The following is a 21711-nucleotide window of genomic DNA, read 5'->3' as shown; positions in this document are numbered from 1 at the left end:
AAGCTGTGTGGTCTGAGTCTCCTTCTTCGCCGAAGTTAGTTGGAAGTGGTCGGAGTTTGCTTTGAAATATATATATATATATATCATACAGAAACTCCGACCACTTCCAACATCTGCTGGCGAAGAAGGAGACTCGAACCACACAGCTTTTCAGGCGAGTTTTTGTTTAATCAATAAATCACAGCCTGCGACTGTATCTATGTATATGTATATTCACTGAAAAAACACAGGTTTCAGGGACGTTATAGTTAGTTGGACATTTCACTCATACAAAACCAGAGCAATGCAGCTTAGTTGAGCTAACTATAACTTGCGTCACCGCAATGCACTGTTGAAGACGTCACATATTACATCCCACTCATGACATGGTCAGTAACATCACCTGATTACATCACAACTAATCATAAAAGTGAGTCCCAAGCATGTCAGCAGAGTTGTGGGGGGTCTGTGGTGCGGACCTACAGCAATCACTGAGGGTTCTCCCACCCGCACATACATATTCCAGGGAGAACACGAAAACGCATAAGAGAACAATACCGTGAGCTGAGTGAGATAGCCAACACAAGTTGCTTTTAATGAGATTGTGGGCCTGGCACATGTAGGGGAGAGCAGGAGTCAGCATACATGCCCCCTTCCTCCCAAATGAAGAGCTTGGACTTCTACATGTAAGAGAGGAGTAGGAAGGATTCTACACTCCACGTCACTCTGGATGCCGATAATCACCACCTTATGGAGGAGAGACTCTTGGCTTCGCCTGGGCCTCCATGACTGAGTCCCTTGGGTTGGCACTTACACAGAGCATGGAGTTCTTTGGAGTTGGTGTACTGCAGTTTGCTGAACTGACATTATGGCAGGAGGACTGGTAGTCATTTGGAGCATAACATAAGCACCTAAAAAATTACAAATCTTTATGTGGAAGTAATATAGTACAACTTTATTTGTGTTTCCATGCATCCACCACTTAAGCATATTTGGTGTCCTCCCACTCCTTTTACACCAACAGGTGTTTATGAGTATGTAACAAAGACATTCCTCAAGTTCAATCCAAAAGCTACCCAATTGCTTTCAGATGTAGCTGTCCTCCTATGATATTTCTGGTTAGAATTTTTTGGCACGATTATTCCTGTTTGAAATTCACTTAAATAATTTAATTTGGCTCAATTCGTCAAGTGCAAGGTTGAAAAATCAGGAAGACTGTAGAAGGACTTTTACCGACACCCAGGGGTCTATTTATGAGGCCAGCTGCATCACTTTCACCACACATTGTGGTGTAAGAGCGACGCAAACTGTAAGACAGATTTTTGAAGCTACACAAAGCCACTGCGTGTGGCTCCACAAACCTGGAGTAACTCAACATTTCGCAAATCACTGCATTGCGTTACTATGACCTGAGAAAGCGTTCCATGGGCTTGCGTGGATGTTCCCGTGCTACTCCCATTGGATTTTGACGCATCCTCAGATTTACAAGAACTTGTAATCTCGGGAATGCTCCAAAATCCTACACCTTCCTAGGGGAGGCATAGTGAGAAAAAATGTCTCTCTTTCTCCTTGTTACTTCCTCTTTCAATCTGAGCTGCATTCTGCAGCACACACGGAAAAAGGAATATGCCTCCCCGGATTGTTTTTGTGCAGGAAGGTGTTCCTTATTGCACAAAAACAATCCTGAATGCAATGCAGGCACCCTTGCACCATGATGCAAGGGTGCCTGTGTTGGCGCGAGGCAGCACATTGTGTAGCAGCACATGGGAAAGGACAGGAATGCACCATATTTCATTTAATGCCCTTTCACTCTCACACAGTGCAGCACAACAAGGTGACTTGCTGCGCGGTATCACAAAGCTCATAAATGAGCCCCCTAGTGTAACCTTTCCTTTGCTGGTAGCCCACCCAGACATTGCCTCATTCTAGAAAGTAATATCATTTCTTTTAACCACATCGATGCTGATGACGGAACCGCTCCGTCATCAGCCGCGGTGGCGCTGTGCTGATAACGGAGTGGTTCTGTCATGGCCCGCCCCGACACGCCTGCGCGGCGCTGATTTCGCGCCTGCGCGGCACGTTCTATTGAGCAGGCGGGGCCATGACGGAACTGCTCCGTCATCAGCACAGCTCACCCGAGGCTGGTGACGGAGCAGTTCCATCACCAGCGTGTGAGCGCCGCCAAGCCCCCCACCCCCTTAGCGCTGTGGCGGCTATTCCGCCGCAGCGAAGAAGTTAAGGCCTTTCAATTCAAGTTGGTCGGAATAGGTTGGGGTATTTACCTTACGAGGCAATACCATGTGGTCATTACAGTTCCCAGGGAGGTATCTACCATGTGTGGTAAATAGCTCCAAATCTCCAGAATGAAAATGAGGCATAATATTCACAAAAGGGTTTTTAATACACCAAACTCCATGTTTTCTATTGTTTCTGCCCCTCCTTTCCACCCAATGCATTTTGGTAGGTTTCTCCTGTCGACATTTACTCAGTGACAACTTAGAGGGAGCACTAATTATCGCACAACTTATAATAGCAATCAAACTGGCACCTGTGGTTGGCACTGGGATCGCAATTTAAACCTTCATTTCTCATGAGGGCCTAGGTGTACAAGATGCTTAGTGATTCAGGGGAATTGTAGTTGACTTTTGTGTGTGCTAACCAGTCTGTCCATGAAGATGACGGCCAAGGCAGTAAAAAACCAAAAACGAATGCAGTAGTATCTTTGGTGTCCTGGATGTTTCACAATTTCAAGTGTTTCATGCGAAAGTGGCACTGAACAGTAAATATCAGTAGAAAACGTATCCACTTTCTCCATTTCAAATTAAATATATATCTATACATTTATATTTTAAATATACAATATTAATATACAGTGGTAATGTTATAACTATGTTACAGACGCTTTTGTACACCTATTTTGCTAATGTACACCTTAGTCCTCTTCAAATAAACTAATTCCTAAAAGCTCCTGCAAAGGAGGAGAAGTGAACAACACAAAGAAGAGAACACAAAGAAATGAGGTCGCAGGGTGAGCTGAAGGTCAAGAAGAGTCTCTTAGTCTGTGACGGATCCGCATTGTGCCGGAAGGCCTTCGGATTCTCTCCATTTTGCAAGACGTTTCTTAAACCATTCCTGGATAAAATATAATACAGATTCAAAGTTACCAATTTCAGCATGACAATGATGAAAACAAAGTAAAGGCTGCAAATGTCAAACATAAATGGCGCCTACCCATCACACGTCTCAAAACAATCCTTAATTTGTACACAATAAATGCCAGGAGGCCGCTGCAGTTTACACCATCCAATGCCCCTGCCAGCGCTGACAGTAACAGTACCAACACAACTACAAACCATCACAATCCTACAAGTGTGGCATTTCAGACCCCCAAACCTATAACAATGTCATGGGTGGCAGCTCATAGTCCTGTTTAACCCCTTGGGCACAGCCGCGATTCTGCGCCTGTGCGGCCGTTTTGAAGAGTGGGCGGGTTCATGACGGCCCCCAGCCATCATCCGCACACACCCACCATGATGCTTGACGGACGGGGGCCGTCGTCAGCATGCAAGGGGTTAATGTATCAAGGAATTAATAAATAACTGTTGTTGTTCTCAGCTCTAATTTAGACAAACAACGCCACTATGTGGCAGCCTACCATAAGTGCCGATGTTGAAAATGAAGTGCCGAGCACCAGAAACCACTGGCTCAAATTAAGCACTGCTTGAAGTACTCATCCAGTTAATGTGAATCTATTATGTTGGGTACATAGCCTTACATCATATCCTTAAGAGGTCTTCTCTTTCTATACATTACCATAAAGGCCTTTCAGCGCTGAAGGTGGCACTGACATGGCAGTTTTTTTCGGCAGTTGTAGGCTGTGGCTGTTCTAACATCTAATGCAATGAAGTGCCAAACTTTTTTTTTATATTCCTTAAAGCTGATATTTCAAAGCAAGAGACAATACCAAAGTAGGTATTGGCCTCACAGCATTGCAAGTTTCTGGGCTACAGTTTGTGGCTTCAAAAAATATAGGTTTAGGCATCGCCCATGTTAGCTAAAAGAAGCCTGTCACTTCTGTTGGGAGCCACGTCAACAAGTCCAGGATCACTGAGATATGGTCGAGCTTCGAATGCCCATTCACAACATGTCAGTTACATGGAGTATAGCTTGAGGGAACTTAATGTTGTTTGGTAATTCCTGTAAATTGAGTTTCTATTGTCCAGTCTCACCGATATGAAGGTTTGCTAGCATGACAACTGGATCTGGAATAAACGTTTTGATTCCATGGAGGAGCCTATGTTGAAATTCAACCCCCTTGGCTATTAAATTGACGTGTTTCAAGGGTAAATTATTGCCCACGAAGAAGCCAATTGACTTTATGGACTAAATTATTGAAAGGGTACAGTTTAGCATTGAGAGTTGTCAAAGTTTGAATTGGGATCTGGCAACTAACTAGGTGGCAGTAACAGGAAGAACTCAGGTTTGAGCAGGTTGAATTCTTAGTGGTACCACATCCAAGTTTGAATGTCCATGCATTTATCGTCTTTATCTGGAGTAAATTCTCTAATAGAGCTGGTATCATCCGCATGAAAGTGGTTTGAAATATTAGAGTGATGGCAATAGGTTCCAGGTAAAAGAGGTTAGGAGAGAGAATAAAATGTTGGGAAAGAAGTGTAGGAGTGTTGCAGTGTTAGAAAGGACTTTAGCTGTTTATATGTGTTGGCATTGGGTTTCCACATATTATGAGAAGCAACTGAGGATTGTTCCATTTTTTTTAAAACAAACTTTATTGAATTTGAGAGAGAGTTCTAGTCAGTATCAATACATTGTGTGTTACTTTGATCAGGATCATAATACTTCAATTCACTATACCCCTTACACAGTGGTGGGGAAAAGGTAGTAATGATCATTCCCAGTCTCATAAAACTCCCCCTCCCTCCCCTGGCAACTCCCTGAACTTAATGAGGACGACCTGCAACTGAGGGAGGGTAACAAAACCACCTATTCCAAGGCAATGAACCCTAACAAGATCTCCAGTTCAGACATTTACCCGAAACAACACCTTAACCGATACTTTTGATGGAACTTTTGACGAAGCCTCCTGGGTGGAAACCAGAAGTTGTCTTTATTTTCCGCTGTGCCTGAGCAACCTTGGCTGATGCCCGGTGGAGCTGTCTCTTGCAGCTAAAGAGGAGTTTGTCTCTGGTTCACCACTTAGCCGGCACCTACCTAGCCGGACATCGGACATTGTTCTCCTTGCCTCCCCGTTGTGTTTACTATTTTCATTCCTTACCCCTGTTCACCTTCTCCCCTCTACCTTTCCACCCCTCATAAGATGGGTGTACACATTAATAAGTAACTGATGTAACCATGTAATTATGTTTCTGATGGAATGTCCTATCTCATGTAAAGCGCTCTGATACCTTCGGGTCTAGTCAGCGCTTTATAAAACTCTTCAAACTTTCCCTCTTTCATTCTTTGTCTTCCTCCTATCCTCCCTCACCTGAATCTCTCCCCTTGCCTTGTTTTTAACGCATGCAACTGCGCCCCCGCTACTGGTCACTGTGCTCTGAAACTGTGTATCTTGTAACTATTGATAGCATGGTGCCCTTTACCAAAGCGCTCCCTCTCCCCTTGTTGGGGAGGGATCCAGCATTTATTCCCTGGAGTCTCAGAGACCCCTCTGAGAGAGTCCACAACGTCAAGGGAGTTCGCACACAGCAGGGTAGTGGGAATGGCGCCCCTTGCCAAAGCACTCCCTTTCCCCTTATTGGGGAGGGATCCAGTATTAATGCCCTGGAGTCTCAGTGACCCCGCTGAGAGAGCCCACAGCGTATAGGGAGACACACAGAGTGGATTTGTGGGAACGGCACCTTTTTCACTGGGATCACTGCACACCGAAATTTGGATACGGTTTTTCTGTGTCTCCCTGTAAAGTTGCCTTCTCCCTCCGCCACCTCTTTCTCTCTTTCATTCTTGGTCTCCCTCTCCTGCTCTTATCATCTCTCCCCAGAATCTCTCCCCTTGCCTGCTTTTTCCCATAAGTATTCGTTTTTAACGCATGCAACTGTGCTCCAGCAACTGGTATCAATGCTTTGAAACTGTGTATATTGCAATGTTGTAACTTGTAACTATTCTTTGAAACAATGCTTGTCCTCATGTAAAGCGCTCTGATACCTCCGGGTCTAGCCAGCGCTATATAAAACTTTTCAAATAAATAAAAATACGTCCATTAGTATCTAATTTGAAGCTTTTGTATGTGTCCTTGTTCAGGATTGAAGACCCTTACCCCACAACAACAGCCCCCTTCCCTCCCCACCCCTCAGGCAGAGAAACCCGATCTTTTAAGTCCCATTTCCTTCAACTGAGGTCGCACATTAAACCCGAGGTACTTCTATCAAACCTCACATATAGTACCAACTGCAATTTGCTACTGCTAGCAACCCTCAATTTAAGGCCCTGTCCGGGAAGGCAGGTGACTGTGATCTAATCTACTCCCTCTGGGGGTGCTTCTAGTGGGTCCTCCTCCTCAAAAATCATCTGGGGGCTTGAGTGCCACAACTAAAGCATCCCATGCTCTGGCTGCATCTGAAGTTTTCTCACTCCCCGTTCTTTGAGCGATTTGCAATCTGATTAATCCCTCACACTCTGCCCACTTAATGAGTTCCCTCTTCCACCTGGCTACACCTGGACCATGTTTTGCTTTCCAGTTCATAATAATATCCCTTTTGGCTAAGAGCCAACCCATGTCTATAAACTTGCTTGTGACTTTATTTTTCAACGTTTGCGGGAACCAGTGCAACAGGCAATATTTGAGCGATGCCACAGTGTCCTTGTCAGTGAGTCCAGCCAATATCGCCGTCACCTCCTCCCAGAAAGTGCTTAATAGTGGGCAGTCCCAGAACATGTGCTTGAAATCCGCATTGTCTGAATTACACCGGGGGCAGGCCACAGTATTGGTCACAAAGTATTTTTTTAATTTTCTCCGGAGTTAGGTATGCACTGTGTAATATTTAAAAGTGTACCAGTTGGAATCTCGCATTTCTGGTGCTTTTCCAAGCCCTCTCCACCAGCTCACCCAAGTTTTCTCTGGGGTATCTTCACCCAGGTCCAGGTCCCATTTTTGGCAAAATCCCGATAGGGGGGGGATAAGGATTCCCTCGTGAAGTGCCTGTACAAACAGTTGACCGCCTTAAATGTGCCTGTCGCCATCACTACGTATTGGCACCACACGACGTTGGTGGTTCAGCGAGTCCCCTTCCCCAGTGCTTTCGTATGGCCGCAGTGGGGGCATAGTGCAATAGAAACCCCCCCCCCTGGGTAAGTAGTATCAGACCCACAGATTATCAAATGGGATCAGTGCCCCCTCTTCATACAGGTCTCCCATCACAACCAATCCCTGGTCCACCCAAGTCGACAGTTTCTACCAACTACCCCTGTGCGGTAAAGCCTCGCACATAAGTAATGGGAATTCTGGGGCATATGGGCACCCAATCTTGGCTCACCGCAGGTATCTGTGCCAGCAGCGTCTATCAGTGTCCAATTCCATGGGAAGGTATTGGGGCCCGTAAAGTAAGTCGGGAAAGGAGCTTCAGAGTCATCGAACCCTCGCCCTCCGCTCCCCGTAAACGCCCTGCTACACACTAATGAGGATTGTTCAATTCAATCTAAATCTATATTTGAAGATTTTAAAGAGTGGGGTGGTGCTCCATGTCAAAGGCTGCTGAGTGGTCAAAGAGGCTGAGTTAACATGAATCTAGAATATTGAGAATGTTATCTATCTATCTATCTATCTATCTATGTAAATGTTTTTGTACTTGTATAGCGCACAGCTACCCGCAGTGGGTTTCCCGGCGCTTGTACGAATACCGCAAGGGAACCCTTCCTGGCTTTCCCTGTGAAGTGTCCACTCCTGGGCACCCCCATAGTGCAGACCAGGCATCCCTCACGTTGTGGGGGCCGTTGAGGAGACTAAGCAAGCTTTTGCCCAGAGTTGCAGCGTGGGACCCATGATCAGAATAGGCACTGAGGCGAGAATATCCGGTCAGGGGAATTAATGAGCCCGAGACCCGCCGGGGCAGGAATCAAACCCTGATCCCTGGCCAGAGCTCTGCATCGAGGTCTGCCTGCTCTAACCATTGAGCCACACTTCTCCACAATCTGTCTGTCTGTCTGTCTGTCTGTCTGTCTGTCTGTCTGTCTGTCTGTCTGTCTGTCTGTCTGTCTGTCTGTCTGTCTGTCTGTCTGTCTGTCTGTCTGTCTGTCTGTCTGTCTGTCTGTCTATCTATCTATCTATCTATCTATCTATCTAGTCAGTCAATTAGGTTATTTTAGCTATAAAATCTATAAAACCACAATAAAAAACAGTCCATTCAGTTACCAGTAGTGGCAAGGATAGCAAGTAATAATTAAAAAAAAAAACATATACAGCATAGAAGGGACTGCTCTCGACTGGTTCACATCCTACCTTCAAAACAGAACAAATGTCATCCATACTCCCCCTTTCTCATTGAAACCGCACTTCACAAAAGTAGGTGTTTCTCAAGGCTTTATCATCTCACCCTTGCTTTTCAACATGTACATGAAGTCAATACTGGCAATGAGAAATGAATTTCAGCTCACATACTATAACTATGCAGATGACTCACAAATACTGCTTAAACTGGAAAGCCCCAGAGACATTGGACACTCAAAAATCATCAGTTGCCTCAGAGTCGTCGATTAGTGTATGACATGGAGCCGTCTCAAATCGAATGCTTTCAAAACTGAAATACTCACATGTGGCAACTCGAAAAATTATGACTCACTCTCCGCCTGGCCTGATGATCTGGGCCCCCTCCTAAAGAATCTAAGGAAGTAAGAAACCTTGAAATTATCTTGGACTCCAAGCTATTAATGAATGCCCAAGTGAACAAATGAGCAAAATCAAGCTTCATCGCCATGAAAACTTTGTGCCGCATCTTCCCCCACTTAGGATTTCCACACAAGGTCCAGGCTACTATCGCTCTTGTACTATCTAAACTTGATTACTCCAATGGCCTCTACAGCGGATCATCTTTAACAACTATGAAGAGACTACAACAGATTCGAACTTTGCTGTCAGACTACTCCTACATGTAAAGCCACAAGCCCACATCTCCCCTGCCTTGAGGGCCCTACATTGGTTACCAGTTGCAAGAAGATCCACCTTCAAGTTGCTTTGTAGCACCCACAAAGCAATCCCCAAATACATTCAAGAAAGGGATATAATTGGCACTTTGCCTCAAATACCCACCATATAAGAAAAAGACCATAGGTGGTACATCTTTCTCAGTTCAAGGAGCCAAACTATGGAATTCATTACCCCAAACATAAGATCCACGGATAACTATCTTATCTTCAGAAGACTACCCAAGAGTTGGCTCTTTCCTACATAATCACCATACCTGAGCTTTAATGTACAGCATATCCCTGTGTATGTAAACATTTATAATTTGATTATATGTATGTATCTAAATATGTGTATATCTTTGTGCAAATATGTATAATACCTATGGTTTTAAAATATATAGATATGCTTTAGGTCTGCTTATCAAACGTATATTAGTTATTGTTCAATATGTATATATTATTCGATGCTTAACATGTTTATAGGTCACTGCATAGTTTTTATATAAGTTATCCGATTAGATGCCTATGGGTCTCTGTTTTATTTATCATAATATACCAATATTATCATAACTATTTGATCTACAAGTACTTCATTATTGAAATATTGAGGAAAAAATAACATTTTAAAATTAAAATGAGTTATAAAAAATACACAAATAAATTAGCTTCAAGTACAGCAACACTTGAAAGTATACAACACAACTTTGAATCTCAATATATTATCTTCCTCATAAATGTATATACTTTCTATGTAGTAATGTGTCTATATATTTTTTACATTGCACCTACTGTAAAAGAAAAGAATAAAAAAGTCACTCTCTCAAATGCACTACCCTGTCTCACCCTACATCTCTTTCAATATATCCTCTACCCCCACTCACTGACTCATCCCAAACCTCATTCTACTATTATGATATCCAAAATATTCCTTTCTACTCTTTTCTCCTCTATCCCTCCGTTAACTCATCCCAAATCTCATTTTAAAACTATGATCTCCCTAATCACTAACTAGGGACTCTTACCTCACCCATCTCTCCTTTCTACTCATCCCAGACCTCATCTTACTACTATAATAGCCCAAATAACACTTTGAAGACTCTTCCCCCATCTATACCGTCATTAACTGATTCAATCCAACTAACAGACTCACAAGGCCGCTGCACAAATTAACCTTCATTTCACTGTACTAATCCACCTTTAATCCTTTTGGGTTCAGGAGTAGTGTGCTACTTGCTGAAACATGCTTCGAAGCCTCATTAGGGGAAATAAGCACTATTTAAGTACAATTACAATTGCAATTACAGTATAAGACATATTTACACTGTAATGCCATCAGTCAAACATTATAAAGTACAAGTACTCAATTAAAAAATTAAAGGATCATCATTGCACATGACATTTTCAGGGAGGTAAAGTGCTACAAAACTAAACCCTGCAACACTCCTGGCCAGCAACCCTGTTTCTATTAGCTTTAAATTCTTTCTGGCTTCAGAATTACAAAGCTAGAATGGTCCAGAACACAATCATGGAGTGCTAGCGGAAGCTTTGTGCTCATTCATTAATGGACCACTGCGATTACAAATGAACCAGGCAACATGAAGAAATGTGGCCACCGCAACAACGAACACTTCTCAAGTGTCCATTCGTAAAGGTCTTAATGCAATTGCTTATTGGCTCAAACCCAAAAGCTTATATACTGACTTTAGCCATTTACCACGTGGGTGTACATACATTGCAGAAAAAAGCAAAATGGTGAAGTTTCTTCTTCTAATTTGCAAGAAGGGCACTTGCTAGAGCTACAATTCTTGTCATTCCATTTTATACAAAAGCTATTTACAGGCAAAACACTGTATCTCCATTTTAGGTAGGGTTGCTTTGCTAGAAACCCAGGGATGATATTAAGAAACAATCCTAAACAGGGATTATTTTAAAATCTAGAAAGGTCAGACTATCCGACTAAACTCTCTTCAGCTTCCGCACTCATAGATATTCCTTAAAGCGATGTATGACCAATGAACGTGGGACTGAATTTGCTTTGTCAGGAGGTTCCCAAAGAGACGGCAAGCCAATCTCATAAGACATAGATTTATTAAAGGCAGGCCAAGAAATCCTCCTGAAACTGTTGGATCTAAGAAGTACCTTTAGGTGTTGTCTGTACGATTCCAGCTCCTCTTTAGACCAGAGCCTGTGCCAATACAACATACGTCTGAGCATCAAACTATAATTGATCAGATAGATACCAAGGTCTAGAAACTGTGGAAGATGAGGAGGATTAGCTCAAGCGCATTATGGTCACTATCCTGTTGATTGACAAACACCATGTCTCCCATAGAGGATCATATTTGTAGGGATAAAAATATATAATCAATATGACTCTTTTAGGTGGGCCTCTTGGAAGTGTGGCCACCACTACAGTCAGCATATAGAACTGCTGCTACAAGCTCTTAGTCCCAAGCACAAGGATAAGCTCAACAACTGATTGGCAACTGTTGATCATCCCATGACCAGATTCAGATCTAGCTGGTGAATACCCCAGGATACATCTTCCTCTTCTGTTAGATTGAATAACGAGGGGTCAGAGGGTTCAAAGGTTACGTTGAAAACACCAGAGACAACCACCAGGTCATCAGGTGGTATAGCATCAATAGCCTCCTCAAGGATGTTAAGGTACTGGATGGCCTATTCACCCCACGTGTCCTATTATATTCATTGTAGATTTAAAGAGAGGACCCTCCCCTATGAAGAGACAATCCCAATTTGTCCAAAGTATTTAACTTAAACCTCCTGATCTTGCAAGCTATATCATCTTTACCCAAGTGATTAACCCACCAGCAGGCCAACCTCTGCCCTGTGATATAGCTGGACAGTAAAGGTTTGTGAACCCTGTTCTGTATATAAGCTTTGTACACCAGGCTTCTTGCAACATAAAAACATCAAATAAGTCAATTAAGACCACTCAGTCTGGATCAGCCACTTTAGATTTTAAGCCAGCAATATTCCAAGAAAGTAAAAACTCAGTTGGTCCCGTGCCCCTGTGCAGGCAATTACTCAGGTCAGCTCTATTCACAATCCTCAGCGCGATGAACTTTAGACAGATCTTTGTTGACACGGGACAAGGAAAGCGAACCTCCAAAGCAATGATGTTATCAGTCAATTCGCGGGAAAACAACTCTATCTCAACATAGTCTAGTTCATCCTCTGGTAGAGTGCAGCATTCCACTCCAACAATGTCCTGACAGATAACTGGCAGGTATTTCCACACATTGCGTATCCAATGAATCCCTTTGTCAAAGACTTTTGATCCTTTCTCACTCCTTGTAACAACCTTGGAACATTATGCATATAGATGAAGCTAATTATCCCAGGCCTATTATCCCATAAAAGAGAGGGCATTGAACTGGCAGAAGGAACACCATAGCAAAAGCCTGCAGATCTAAAGGTAGAACTCAAACCACCAGTGTCAAGGAAGTCTATACTAATATATTAAAGAGAGAGCCAAAACCTTTGAGGCGGGCAATCTCAGGAACCACAGCACCAATCACAACACCCAATACAGCGTTGGAAAGGGCCGTTGCAGCAGAAGGACATAGGCTATGCAGAGGCCCCCCATATACATTTAAAAGGTAAAAGAACCGGGCCAGCAAAGTAGTCCCTTGTGGGCGTGTCTGCGTTGTGCTGGGGGCGTGAGAAACGCTGGGGGCGTGTGGTACGTTCCGCCCTTCATGCCAGGTCTCATATCGTGTGCTGTGGGCGTGTGCTGGGGGCGTGGGCATGTGCAGGGCGCGGGATTACGGGAAAAAAAAGCGAGCGTTGTGATAATATTTCATTGTTTTTTCTTCCCAGGTTCTGTACATTCCAGCTTCGGGTGTGCTTGCCCCGCGCTCCTAGCGACGTGCCCCTGCTTTACTGTATGGAGGTCAGGCATGGCGCTATTCCCAAGGGCCGGAAGGAGCGCAAACAGGGGCCATTGTGTAGGAAATCTAATCTTGCCTTAACTTCCGGTGACGCCTGAAGCACACACTGGACATTTTCCACTTCTGTTGCGCACAGGCCTCGCGCCACGCACATCCGGACACAAAGCCCGCCTCCACAGAAATAGCAAGAAAGGGACTATCCCTCACCCGGTAAGTACATTGGTGGCATGGCGGCCCACATCTCCAGCAACATACTCATATTTTTTCACCATCCATTAGAAAAATGCACAGGTCTCTCTCATTGATGGCCAGTGCCGACATACACTTTTAGACACACCTCCCGCAAGAAGTTCTAGAATTGCGAACTTTAGAGCTGGGGAGCTACGTTTGAATCTCGGCATCAGCTCAACATCCTGTGATTCCTGGCAAATCGCTTTGTCTCCCCGTGCCTACCACAAATGAATGTGTTCTTCTGTAATGTAAATTGTGCTCATGCCATGTTGTCAAGTTCGCGCTACATAATATTGCAAGGAAAAATAAAGTAGGGAAACTTGAGTTCACACACACCTGAACGCGCAATCTTAAGTGCATCAGCAGTGCACAGTGAATCGGAGCGTTTTACAGGCCTGTCACAGATAAGAAATGCTATCAAAACGAAATCCTACAAAACAATATACTACTGGCCGGCAGCAATTCATACCCAGACAACGTCGGGACGGTCTGCTAGTATATACATATAGGTAGATGATATATATATATATATATATATATATATATATATATATATATATATATATATATATATAAATATAGAAATATATTGGGACATTGTTGCTGCGGCTGAAGGGAGTCACTGTCCCAGAAAAAATGTGCTCCCAGGAAGAGGGGCTGCTTCTGTTTTTTCCACGCCAGCACGCTATATGCCACTTTACCATCTTCTACAGCGTAGGACGTTTTGGGACATTGTTGCTGTGGCTGGAGTAACTCACTTTTCAAAAAAACCTTTGCCACCAGGCAGATTGGCTGCCTCATATTTCCCCGTTTCTCTGCGTTATATAGTGCTTTGCCATTTGCCGCGGCACTGGATGTTATAGGGCATTGCTGCTGTGGCTGGAGGGACTCGCTGTCCCAGAAAAACTTGGCCCTCTGGAGGGGCTACCTCTTATTTTCCGGCACCGCAATGCTAAATAGCGCTTTTCCATCTCGCGTGTAATGTTTTGTGACTTTGTTGCTGTGACTGGTGGGACTCACTATCCCAGAAAACCTTTGTCCCTAGGAGGAAGGGGCTGCCTCTCATTTTCCTGCAGTACTATGCTATTTAGAGCTTCCACATCTCCTGCATCTCATGACGCACCCTGGCCAAGGGTGGGCCCATCTTGCGCTCGTCATCACCCAGAGGAGGCTGGGCTGGGCCACTTCCCTGTCATCTTCAGGGCCTGTCATCTGAATTTAAGATATTTTGGGCTGTCAAGAGCTGGTCCCGAATACTTGCTCCTGGTTTGACTGTTGTGCAGGTGTACACTAAGATGGGGAAGAAGAAGTTGCTGGAAGCGTCTATGAAGGCCTACACTTCTAAGAAAAGGACTAGTGTGGCAACTAATAACAATTCTTTAATGGAGACTGTCACTTTGATTGAGGAAGTTGAAACAATGTTAAAATATAAACCTCCATCTAAACCTTTGTCTGATCCTTTCCCCTCCTCGCCCCCCTAGTGTTAAGGAGTCTGGGAAACTCTTGTGATGTTATGTTATGTTACACTGATTGGTTTCTTGGCGCTGAGTACTAGGGGATTGCCGACCCGGGAAATCAGTTCATTCGTATGCTTGGATGATTAGCCAGGTTTTGAGAGACTTTCTGAGACTCAGTAAGTTAACTCTTGGCATGATTTCCAGCAGGATGGAGTTCCACAGACAAGGGGTCAGAGTTGCAAACCTGCATCTCCCTTGGCTCTTCAGCTTGAAGGTAGGGACAATCAGAAGTTGTCGCTGAGCCGAGCAGAGGTTTCGTGAAGAAGTGTAGGGAGAATTGAGGTTATTTATAAATTTTGGGCTCCAGCCATTCAGGGATTTAAACACCAGGCAGCCAACTTGGAAGGTGCAGCGCTGGGGGATGGGGAGCCAGTGCAGCTTCCTAAGAAGGGGGGAAGCGTGTTGCCACCTGGGCTGTTTGTATATCAGTCTAGCCGTTTGGTTCTGTACCACCTGTAGCCGTTGTGTAAGGCCAAGTGGTAGACCAAGGTATGTTGCATTGGCATAGTCTAAACATGATAGGACCAAGGGTATCAGGACCTGTACCAGAGCTGCCTGGGTCAGTAGCCTGCTTATCTTTCTGAATTTTCACAGCTGAATGAAACTGGTGGAAATCACTGCGCCTACATGCGATTTTAGGGCGAGGTCATCGCCTATGGTAACTTCTAGACTTTTTACTGAGGGGGAGGGAACGGGGGGGACCTAATTCGCTTGGCCAGTACTGTGGGCCCCATTGATTATGGGCACCACCCGTCAAAACCAGTTCGGTTTTGCCTGGGTTTAGTTTTAAGTGATTGTGGTCCATCCATTGACGGATGAATGTCATGGTGGATTGGAAGTCAAAAATTGACTGGGCAGAGTTATCAATTGCGAACATAAGTTGGAGGTCATCGGCCATAGTTGAAGGTGACCACTCTTCTTTCCTTCAAGGATCTGATCAGTGGGAGAAGGTAGAGGTTGAACATGTGCAGGGAGAGCGAGGAGCCCTGTGGGACCCCACATGTGGTTTTGAGTTTGGGGCTGTGAACTCGCCAATATGGACTGCCTGAGTGCGGTTTTTCAGGGAGGAGTTGATCCATTTACGGGCCGGGCCCTGGGTGCCAGCCTCACTTACACGGTCTGCCAATATGTTATGGTTGACCGTGCCAAATGCAGCTGAGAGATCTAACAGCACCAGGGCCTGAGGTGTGCCTCTGTTTGCCTGTTCTCGTAAGGAGTCCAGTACCGCCAGTATCACCGTTTCCATGGAGTGGGCTGGACGGAACCCCCTTGGCGTGGGTCAAGGAACTCAGTCTGTTCCGTGAAATTGGACATGCATTTTGCAACATGGGCTTCCAATAACTTGGCCAGATAAAGGAGTAAGGAGATGGGGCGGTAGTTTGCCAGCGTCTGAGGATCGGAACTTGGTTTCTTTAAGAGGGGGACCACTATAGCCTCTTTGAAGGCACTAGGGATACAGCCCTGGGCCAGGGAGTTGTTAAGGAGGGGAAGGTGAGGTCAGCGGCCGGGAAGGCGGTGAAGGCTGCTTTTAAGACATAAGAGAGGCAGTGGTCCATAGGGGCCAGATCTGACCTTTGCCAATAGATCACCCAAGGTCTCTGTGTCAATGGGCGGAAAAGAGTCCAGGAAGTGGGGATTCTTGGGCGTGGGATGGCCGATTTGTAGAGACGTAGGAGAGGGGATACTGGCTTTGATTGTGACAATTTTATCAATGAAAAATTTGTTCAGAGAGTCATAGAGTACCTGTGACGGCGTGGGTTTGCTTAGTACTCTGTCTGGATTGGACAGTCTGTCTACAATTGCAAACATTTCTTTGGCTTGGTTATTAGAGGTTAGGATTCTCAAGGAGAAATGAGCTGCCTTAGCTGTGGAGATTGCCTTTTTATATTCTTTAAAGGCCAGTAAGTAGGTAGTTTTACGTGCAAGTGAATAATCCTGCCTCCACTTCCTTTCTGATTGGCGGAGGGTGAGTTTTTGTTATTTTAGTTCGGGGGAGAACCATCTCTGTGCCTCATGATGACGGGTAAGTCTAATTTGTTTAAGTGGGGCATGTTCATTGCTGGCCGCTAAAAGCCAGGCCACAATAGTCTCCTCATGGAATTTGACATCGGGTGTGGGGTAGGGAGCTGTGTTGACCAGTGTTGTGAACCATTTTAGGACACTATTGTAAATTTCCCGATTCATGCCCTTATATAGGTATAAATCACTATATCCTTATATAGGCATAAGAATCATAACCATATTTAGAGATAGCTCATGCAGTCCAAATACGGCAGGGCTACTTCCACTAGTTGCAAAAATCTACAACGATGTCTTGGAAAACTCAGCTTCAACGACTAGGGACTTCCCCTTGCTCGAATACTGACTTGTCCAAGAACTCATGGTGTTTTCAAAGAACTGAGAGTCTTTAATGACGTTATTATGTCAAACTAGGCAACTTCAAGGTATAAATATGCCCACACTTGCCATAGCAAACACACGGTGGTTTGGAGCAGTTCGACTATCTACTTGCCCGACGCGCCCTGCTACTGCAAGTGCCGAAGGAAGCCGACCCTCCAGCAGAGGCACTGAGAGAGACGCTGTCTTTTCCCCTGCCTTTGAAATCCAGCTCCAGTGTTTCCAAGCTACCCTTCGCGGGTTGTTGGGAAATCGAGTCCTGAGCCTGACCTTTTTCATTCCAAATTAAGGTACGGAGCCGATTAGACCCTAAGAGAACTCTTGGACAGATTCTTGGCAAAAGAATAATCTATTTATTCTACACCTCACTTACTTCTTCCCTCGTACTAAGATTAGGTTAAGTACACCGGGGTAGGCGTATTTTAGAAGCACCAGTTGAGTACTTTTAGCCTCTGTTATTTATATATGTATTTATTTATGGTCTAGGAACCATACAATGCTCTTACAGTATTATTTTATTGTACTCTTTTTACTGTATGCATTATATTTTGCAACCAGTTTTATGATTGTAGTAGTTCATTTCCTATGCTTGAGAAAGAACACTGTTCAATAAATCCTTTTATTGAAAACGCCCGTCTTTCTATTTTCTCTGCACCTCTGGTGAAATGAAGCATGCATGATTGACTGAGTGAAATATCTATCTATTGTGTCCACGACTCTAAAGATCAGTTTTATCTTGGGGAAACAAAGTTGTCATGCTTATGCGGTTGTCAGAGACTAATCCCTTCTTGTGAATTCGAGAAAGTTTCTAGTGACCTCTGAGCTAGCTGGCACTCGCAATTAAGTCTAATATATTCGATAGGGACCTAGTAGACATAAGTCCTACGTCACATCTATAGGATGTATTATTCCAATGCGCAGAGCCTATTGGGAATTTAGGAACTACACAACATGACGCCCAACGTTTGGTAAGGCACTAATTTAACGCTAGATACTAGAGTAACTCAGTCGTGCTTTTCACAGAGACCCCTATATCCTGTAAAAATTCCAATAGACGTCTGGAGTGGGTTAAAGGATAAAATATCCGCCATAAACTGAGTAAGACGAAAAATCCTATGTATTAATTTTGGTTTTGTTCAACGTTGAAGGATACAGTGTTCCAAAATATTGTGCACCTTATCTTTATTTCATTGAAACTTGCTCTGCAAACTTCTTAAACAAAATGTCAGATGAAGACAATCCTGGGGGCAGTGGAACTGCAGTAAATGCAAACCAACCAGGTTTTCACACTACAGGTTTCTGACATGACGATGCGGATGCTATAAACATTCAGAAAATGTGCGGAAAGCCATAGCTATAAAGCTTATAGAAAAAGGCCTATCACCAAGAGGTGGTAGTGTCATATTTGTCATAGAGGCACATGAATATCGGCAGACAGAGGTATTCTATTTATGGATTATCTTTCCACAAGCAAATCCAACAACACATGTGTTCCACTTCTACAAGATGGAGGAACCTCCAGCAAAATACGATCCTTTCGAGGACGTTGAAATTCCACTAACTTACCAAGAGCATCAGCTCTGAATTAAAGGCGCCCTACAATATCAAAATCACATTACCAAGCTTGGTCCACTAGGTAGACCAGGAGCAACATGGCCGGTACTAGCCAGCTATGCACCACATCCTGCCATAGAACAAATGACAGGTCCAGAACTGTTAGCTCAGCTAAAACAATTAATTAAAATACATAGACAATTGGTACAATCTGTCATGCGGACGTTAACAGTCCAACCTGCAATAAGAATTCTACAGCACACCCCTCATCAGGGGAACACAAACAAAATCACACCACAGACTATACAGTCAGTCATCTGTAAGTTGCCAGCAAAAAGGGAACAAATTCCATTCTGGTTAGCCCAGAAAATTACTCAAATAGAGGCAGTATTTCCCGATAGTACACCTCATGAGAAACACAGGATTCTAACAATCTGTTTACCAATGGGGATAGCACCACACGTGGAGGACTGTGACACTTGGGGTACAGTCTTTGTTTCAATCTACACAAAAACACATGGTGTCCCGTCTATGGCGGTAATACCAGACGCTCTGAGACATATTCAAAATGAATACGGTCCAGAACCAGCTTTGAATCTTGGTATGAAATTACTGAAAGATTTCAAACAGGTCTCAGCTATTCTATTAGCTAACATTAAAGGTGAAGCAGCATCGGTGGCAATCCGCCAAAAATTAAAAGAACTCGATATTACTGAGTAACCGTATGAACTTGCCAGAATTATTGAAAAATCCTATGACGAACTAGGAAGAGATAGTTTGGGGGGGAAACCTGTAAAGCCCGAACTAACAGAAAATCCTGAAAAAGTTTTTATCAAAAACAATCTAACTACTCCTAAAAAGAAATGGGAAAATAGTAGGCAGTCACTTCCTAAAGATAAGCGCTCTCAGTCCAGAGGTAGATCTCCTCAAAAGGAGCACTCTGAAAAGAGGTATAACCTTAGAAATAGGGATAATTTAAGCCAACCTGATAGATATTAAGATACTGATACACGATCCTCTTGTACCTTTCAGACTTCCTCGCAAAAATCCGAAAGAAGAGGACGATCAGAAAACCAAGAAGAATGCATGAAGTCCAAAGACGATCAACACGTTCCAAAAAATAAGAAAACTCAATTCTCCAAAAAGAAGGTATCAAGTATTAAAATCAGACATGCCGAGGATCTTGAGGACACAACTCAAGAACAGGGAGTGGGCCCAGACAATGCTCGACAGCGCAGCAGAGGTCACCATAGCTCGCAGGATCCTGAAAGATCATCTGGAGACAGTGGATCTGAATGAATACATTCAGGTTGAAACTGCCGACACCAGGGTTAGTGTACCCCACAAGTTATACGAAGTAACACTCCGGATAGAGGGGGACATAACTAGGAAAATAAAAGCACTCTTTTGGGAAAAACTATCCAAGGGTTATGACATTCTTCTGGCTGAAAAAGACTGGCCACCTGAATTTGTCAGGGAGGTGCCCACATGGCGAAGAGATCATTATGCCAGCCTTCTCTAATCATATTTCTATTAATAAAAAATACACCTATGCCAGAAAATGGGCTGTGGCCCAGGCTCCAGCATTATATAAAAATCATGTTGGATGGGATGAGTACTCTCCTCACCATAAAATCCAGTTAATAAATCAACCTACTGCTCAGAGGCAGTATCCAGTAAAGCAAGAAGCTAAAAAACAGGTCAGGGAGATCTTAGATCAACTTGAATACCAAGGGGTGTTTGAAACATGCTCCTCGTCAATGAACAATCCTTTGTTTCCTGTTTCCAAACCAGATGAAACATATCGTCTAGTTTTGGATTACAGACATTTAAACTCTTGCTGCAAAACCTTTGCAGTACAAAATGCACACAGTGCAGCACTGATGAATAACATTGTGCGAAAAAAATATAAAACTACATTAGATATTTCAAACGGTTTCTTCTGTCAAAACATTGCACCCGAAAACAGGTACTTGACCGCTTTCTCAATAATGGGGACACAACTACAGTTTTGTCGTCTCCGCCAGGGATTCAAGAACAGTCCTGGATCATTTTCAGCCAGAGTAACAGAGTTACTACAAACGTATGATGATGAGGCATTATCTTATGTCGATGACATCTATCTTACAGATGATGACTTGGACAGGCACTTGACCACGGTGAACACCATAATACTTGGATTCGCCTCTGAAGGGGTATAAATTCAACTTTAAAAAATCAAGAATTACCCACCTCAACGTCCTATTCTTGAGATACAAACTTTCAAGTGAAGGCAAAAGCTTGGCAGCAAACTTTTTAGAAAAATGTGCGCTGCTCCAACCTCCATAAACGCTGAAAAACGTAGTCAATTCTAGGATTCCGGAATTCCGGAAGAACTTACATTCTAAACTACGCAGAGAGGGTTAAACCTCTCTACAAACTAATCAAACCTGATTTCAAACCTACTAATTGGACTCAAAAACACACAGAAATGTTGCGATCAGTAAAAACAGACATGTTAGCAACAAAACATTTACAAACACACGACAATGTACGCAACCTTGTAATCCGAATCATCCCAGGGAGATGCAGATTCACATACCTAACCTTTAATGAAGGTGAAAAGGTACCAATAGCTTACAAATCACACTTGTACCCACAAGCTGAAACAAAATTCACTTCAACAGAAAAAAATCTGACAGCGGTTCAAACTGCGGTAGCAAAGGAGAAAGCCCTCGCACAGGGTAAACGCATTAAAGTTGTTACACCTGTACCTGCCTTAGAGGCAGTGACTTATGCAAGCATTCCAAATGCAAAAGCTCTACATTTGAGATGGATACAATGGGTTAATTTGGTTGCTGCGACAGACGTTGAATACGTTTTTGACCCTTACTTGAAGACACAAGAATTTCTGCAATAGGAACAAGAATGTCCTCTGCCTACTGAAATTCTGCCTCTAGAACATTACGGTTGCATAATATATACAGACG

General features: G+C 43.7%; 1 protein-coding gene across 1 annotated transcript in view; it reads right to left on the bottom strand.

Annotated features, from left to right (window-relative positions):
- Positions 1-2361: 2361 nt before the first annotated feature.
- HOPX (HOP homeobox) overlaps positions 2362-21711 on the bottom strand; it is a 131111-nt gene continuing 111761 nt past the window's right edge. Inside the window, exon 4 of the mRNA XM_086963195.1 lies at positions 2362-3111. Within this exon, the coding sequence (XP_086819321.1) occupies positions 3034-3111 (78 nt within the window). The 3' untranslated portion in view covers positions 2362-3033. The remainder of the gene's footprint in view (positions 3112-21711) is intronic.

The sequence above is a fragment of the Lissotriton vulgaris genome, chromosome 3_1, assembly GCF_964263255.1.
Source record: "Lissotriton vulgaris chromosome 3_1, aLisVul1.2, whole genome shotgun sequence".
In the NCBI taxonomy this organism is placed as follows: domain Eukaryota; kingdom Metazoa; phylum Chordata; class Amphibia; order Caudata; family Salamandridae; genus Lissotriton; species Lissotriton vulgaris.
The sequence above is the reverse complement of the archived record's forward strand: the minus strand, read 5'-3'. Positions and strand labels throughout refer to the sequence as shown.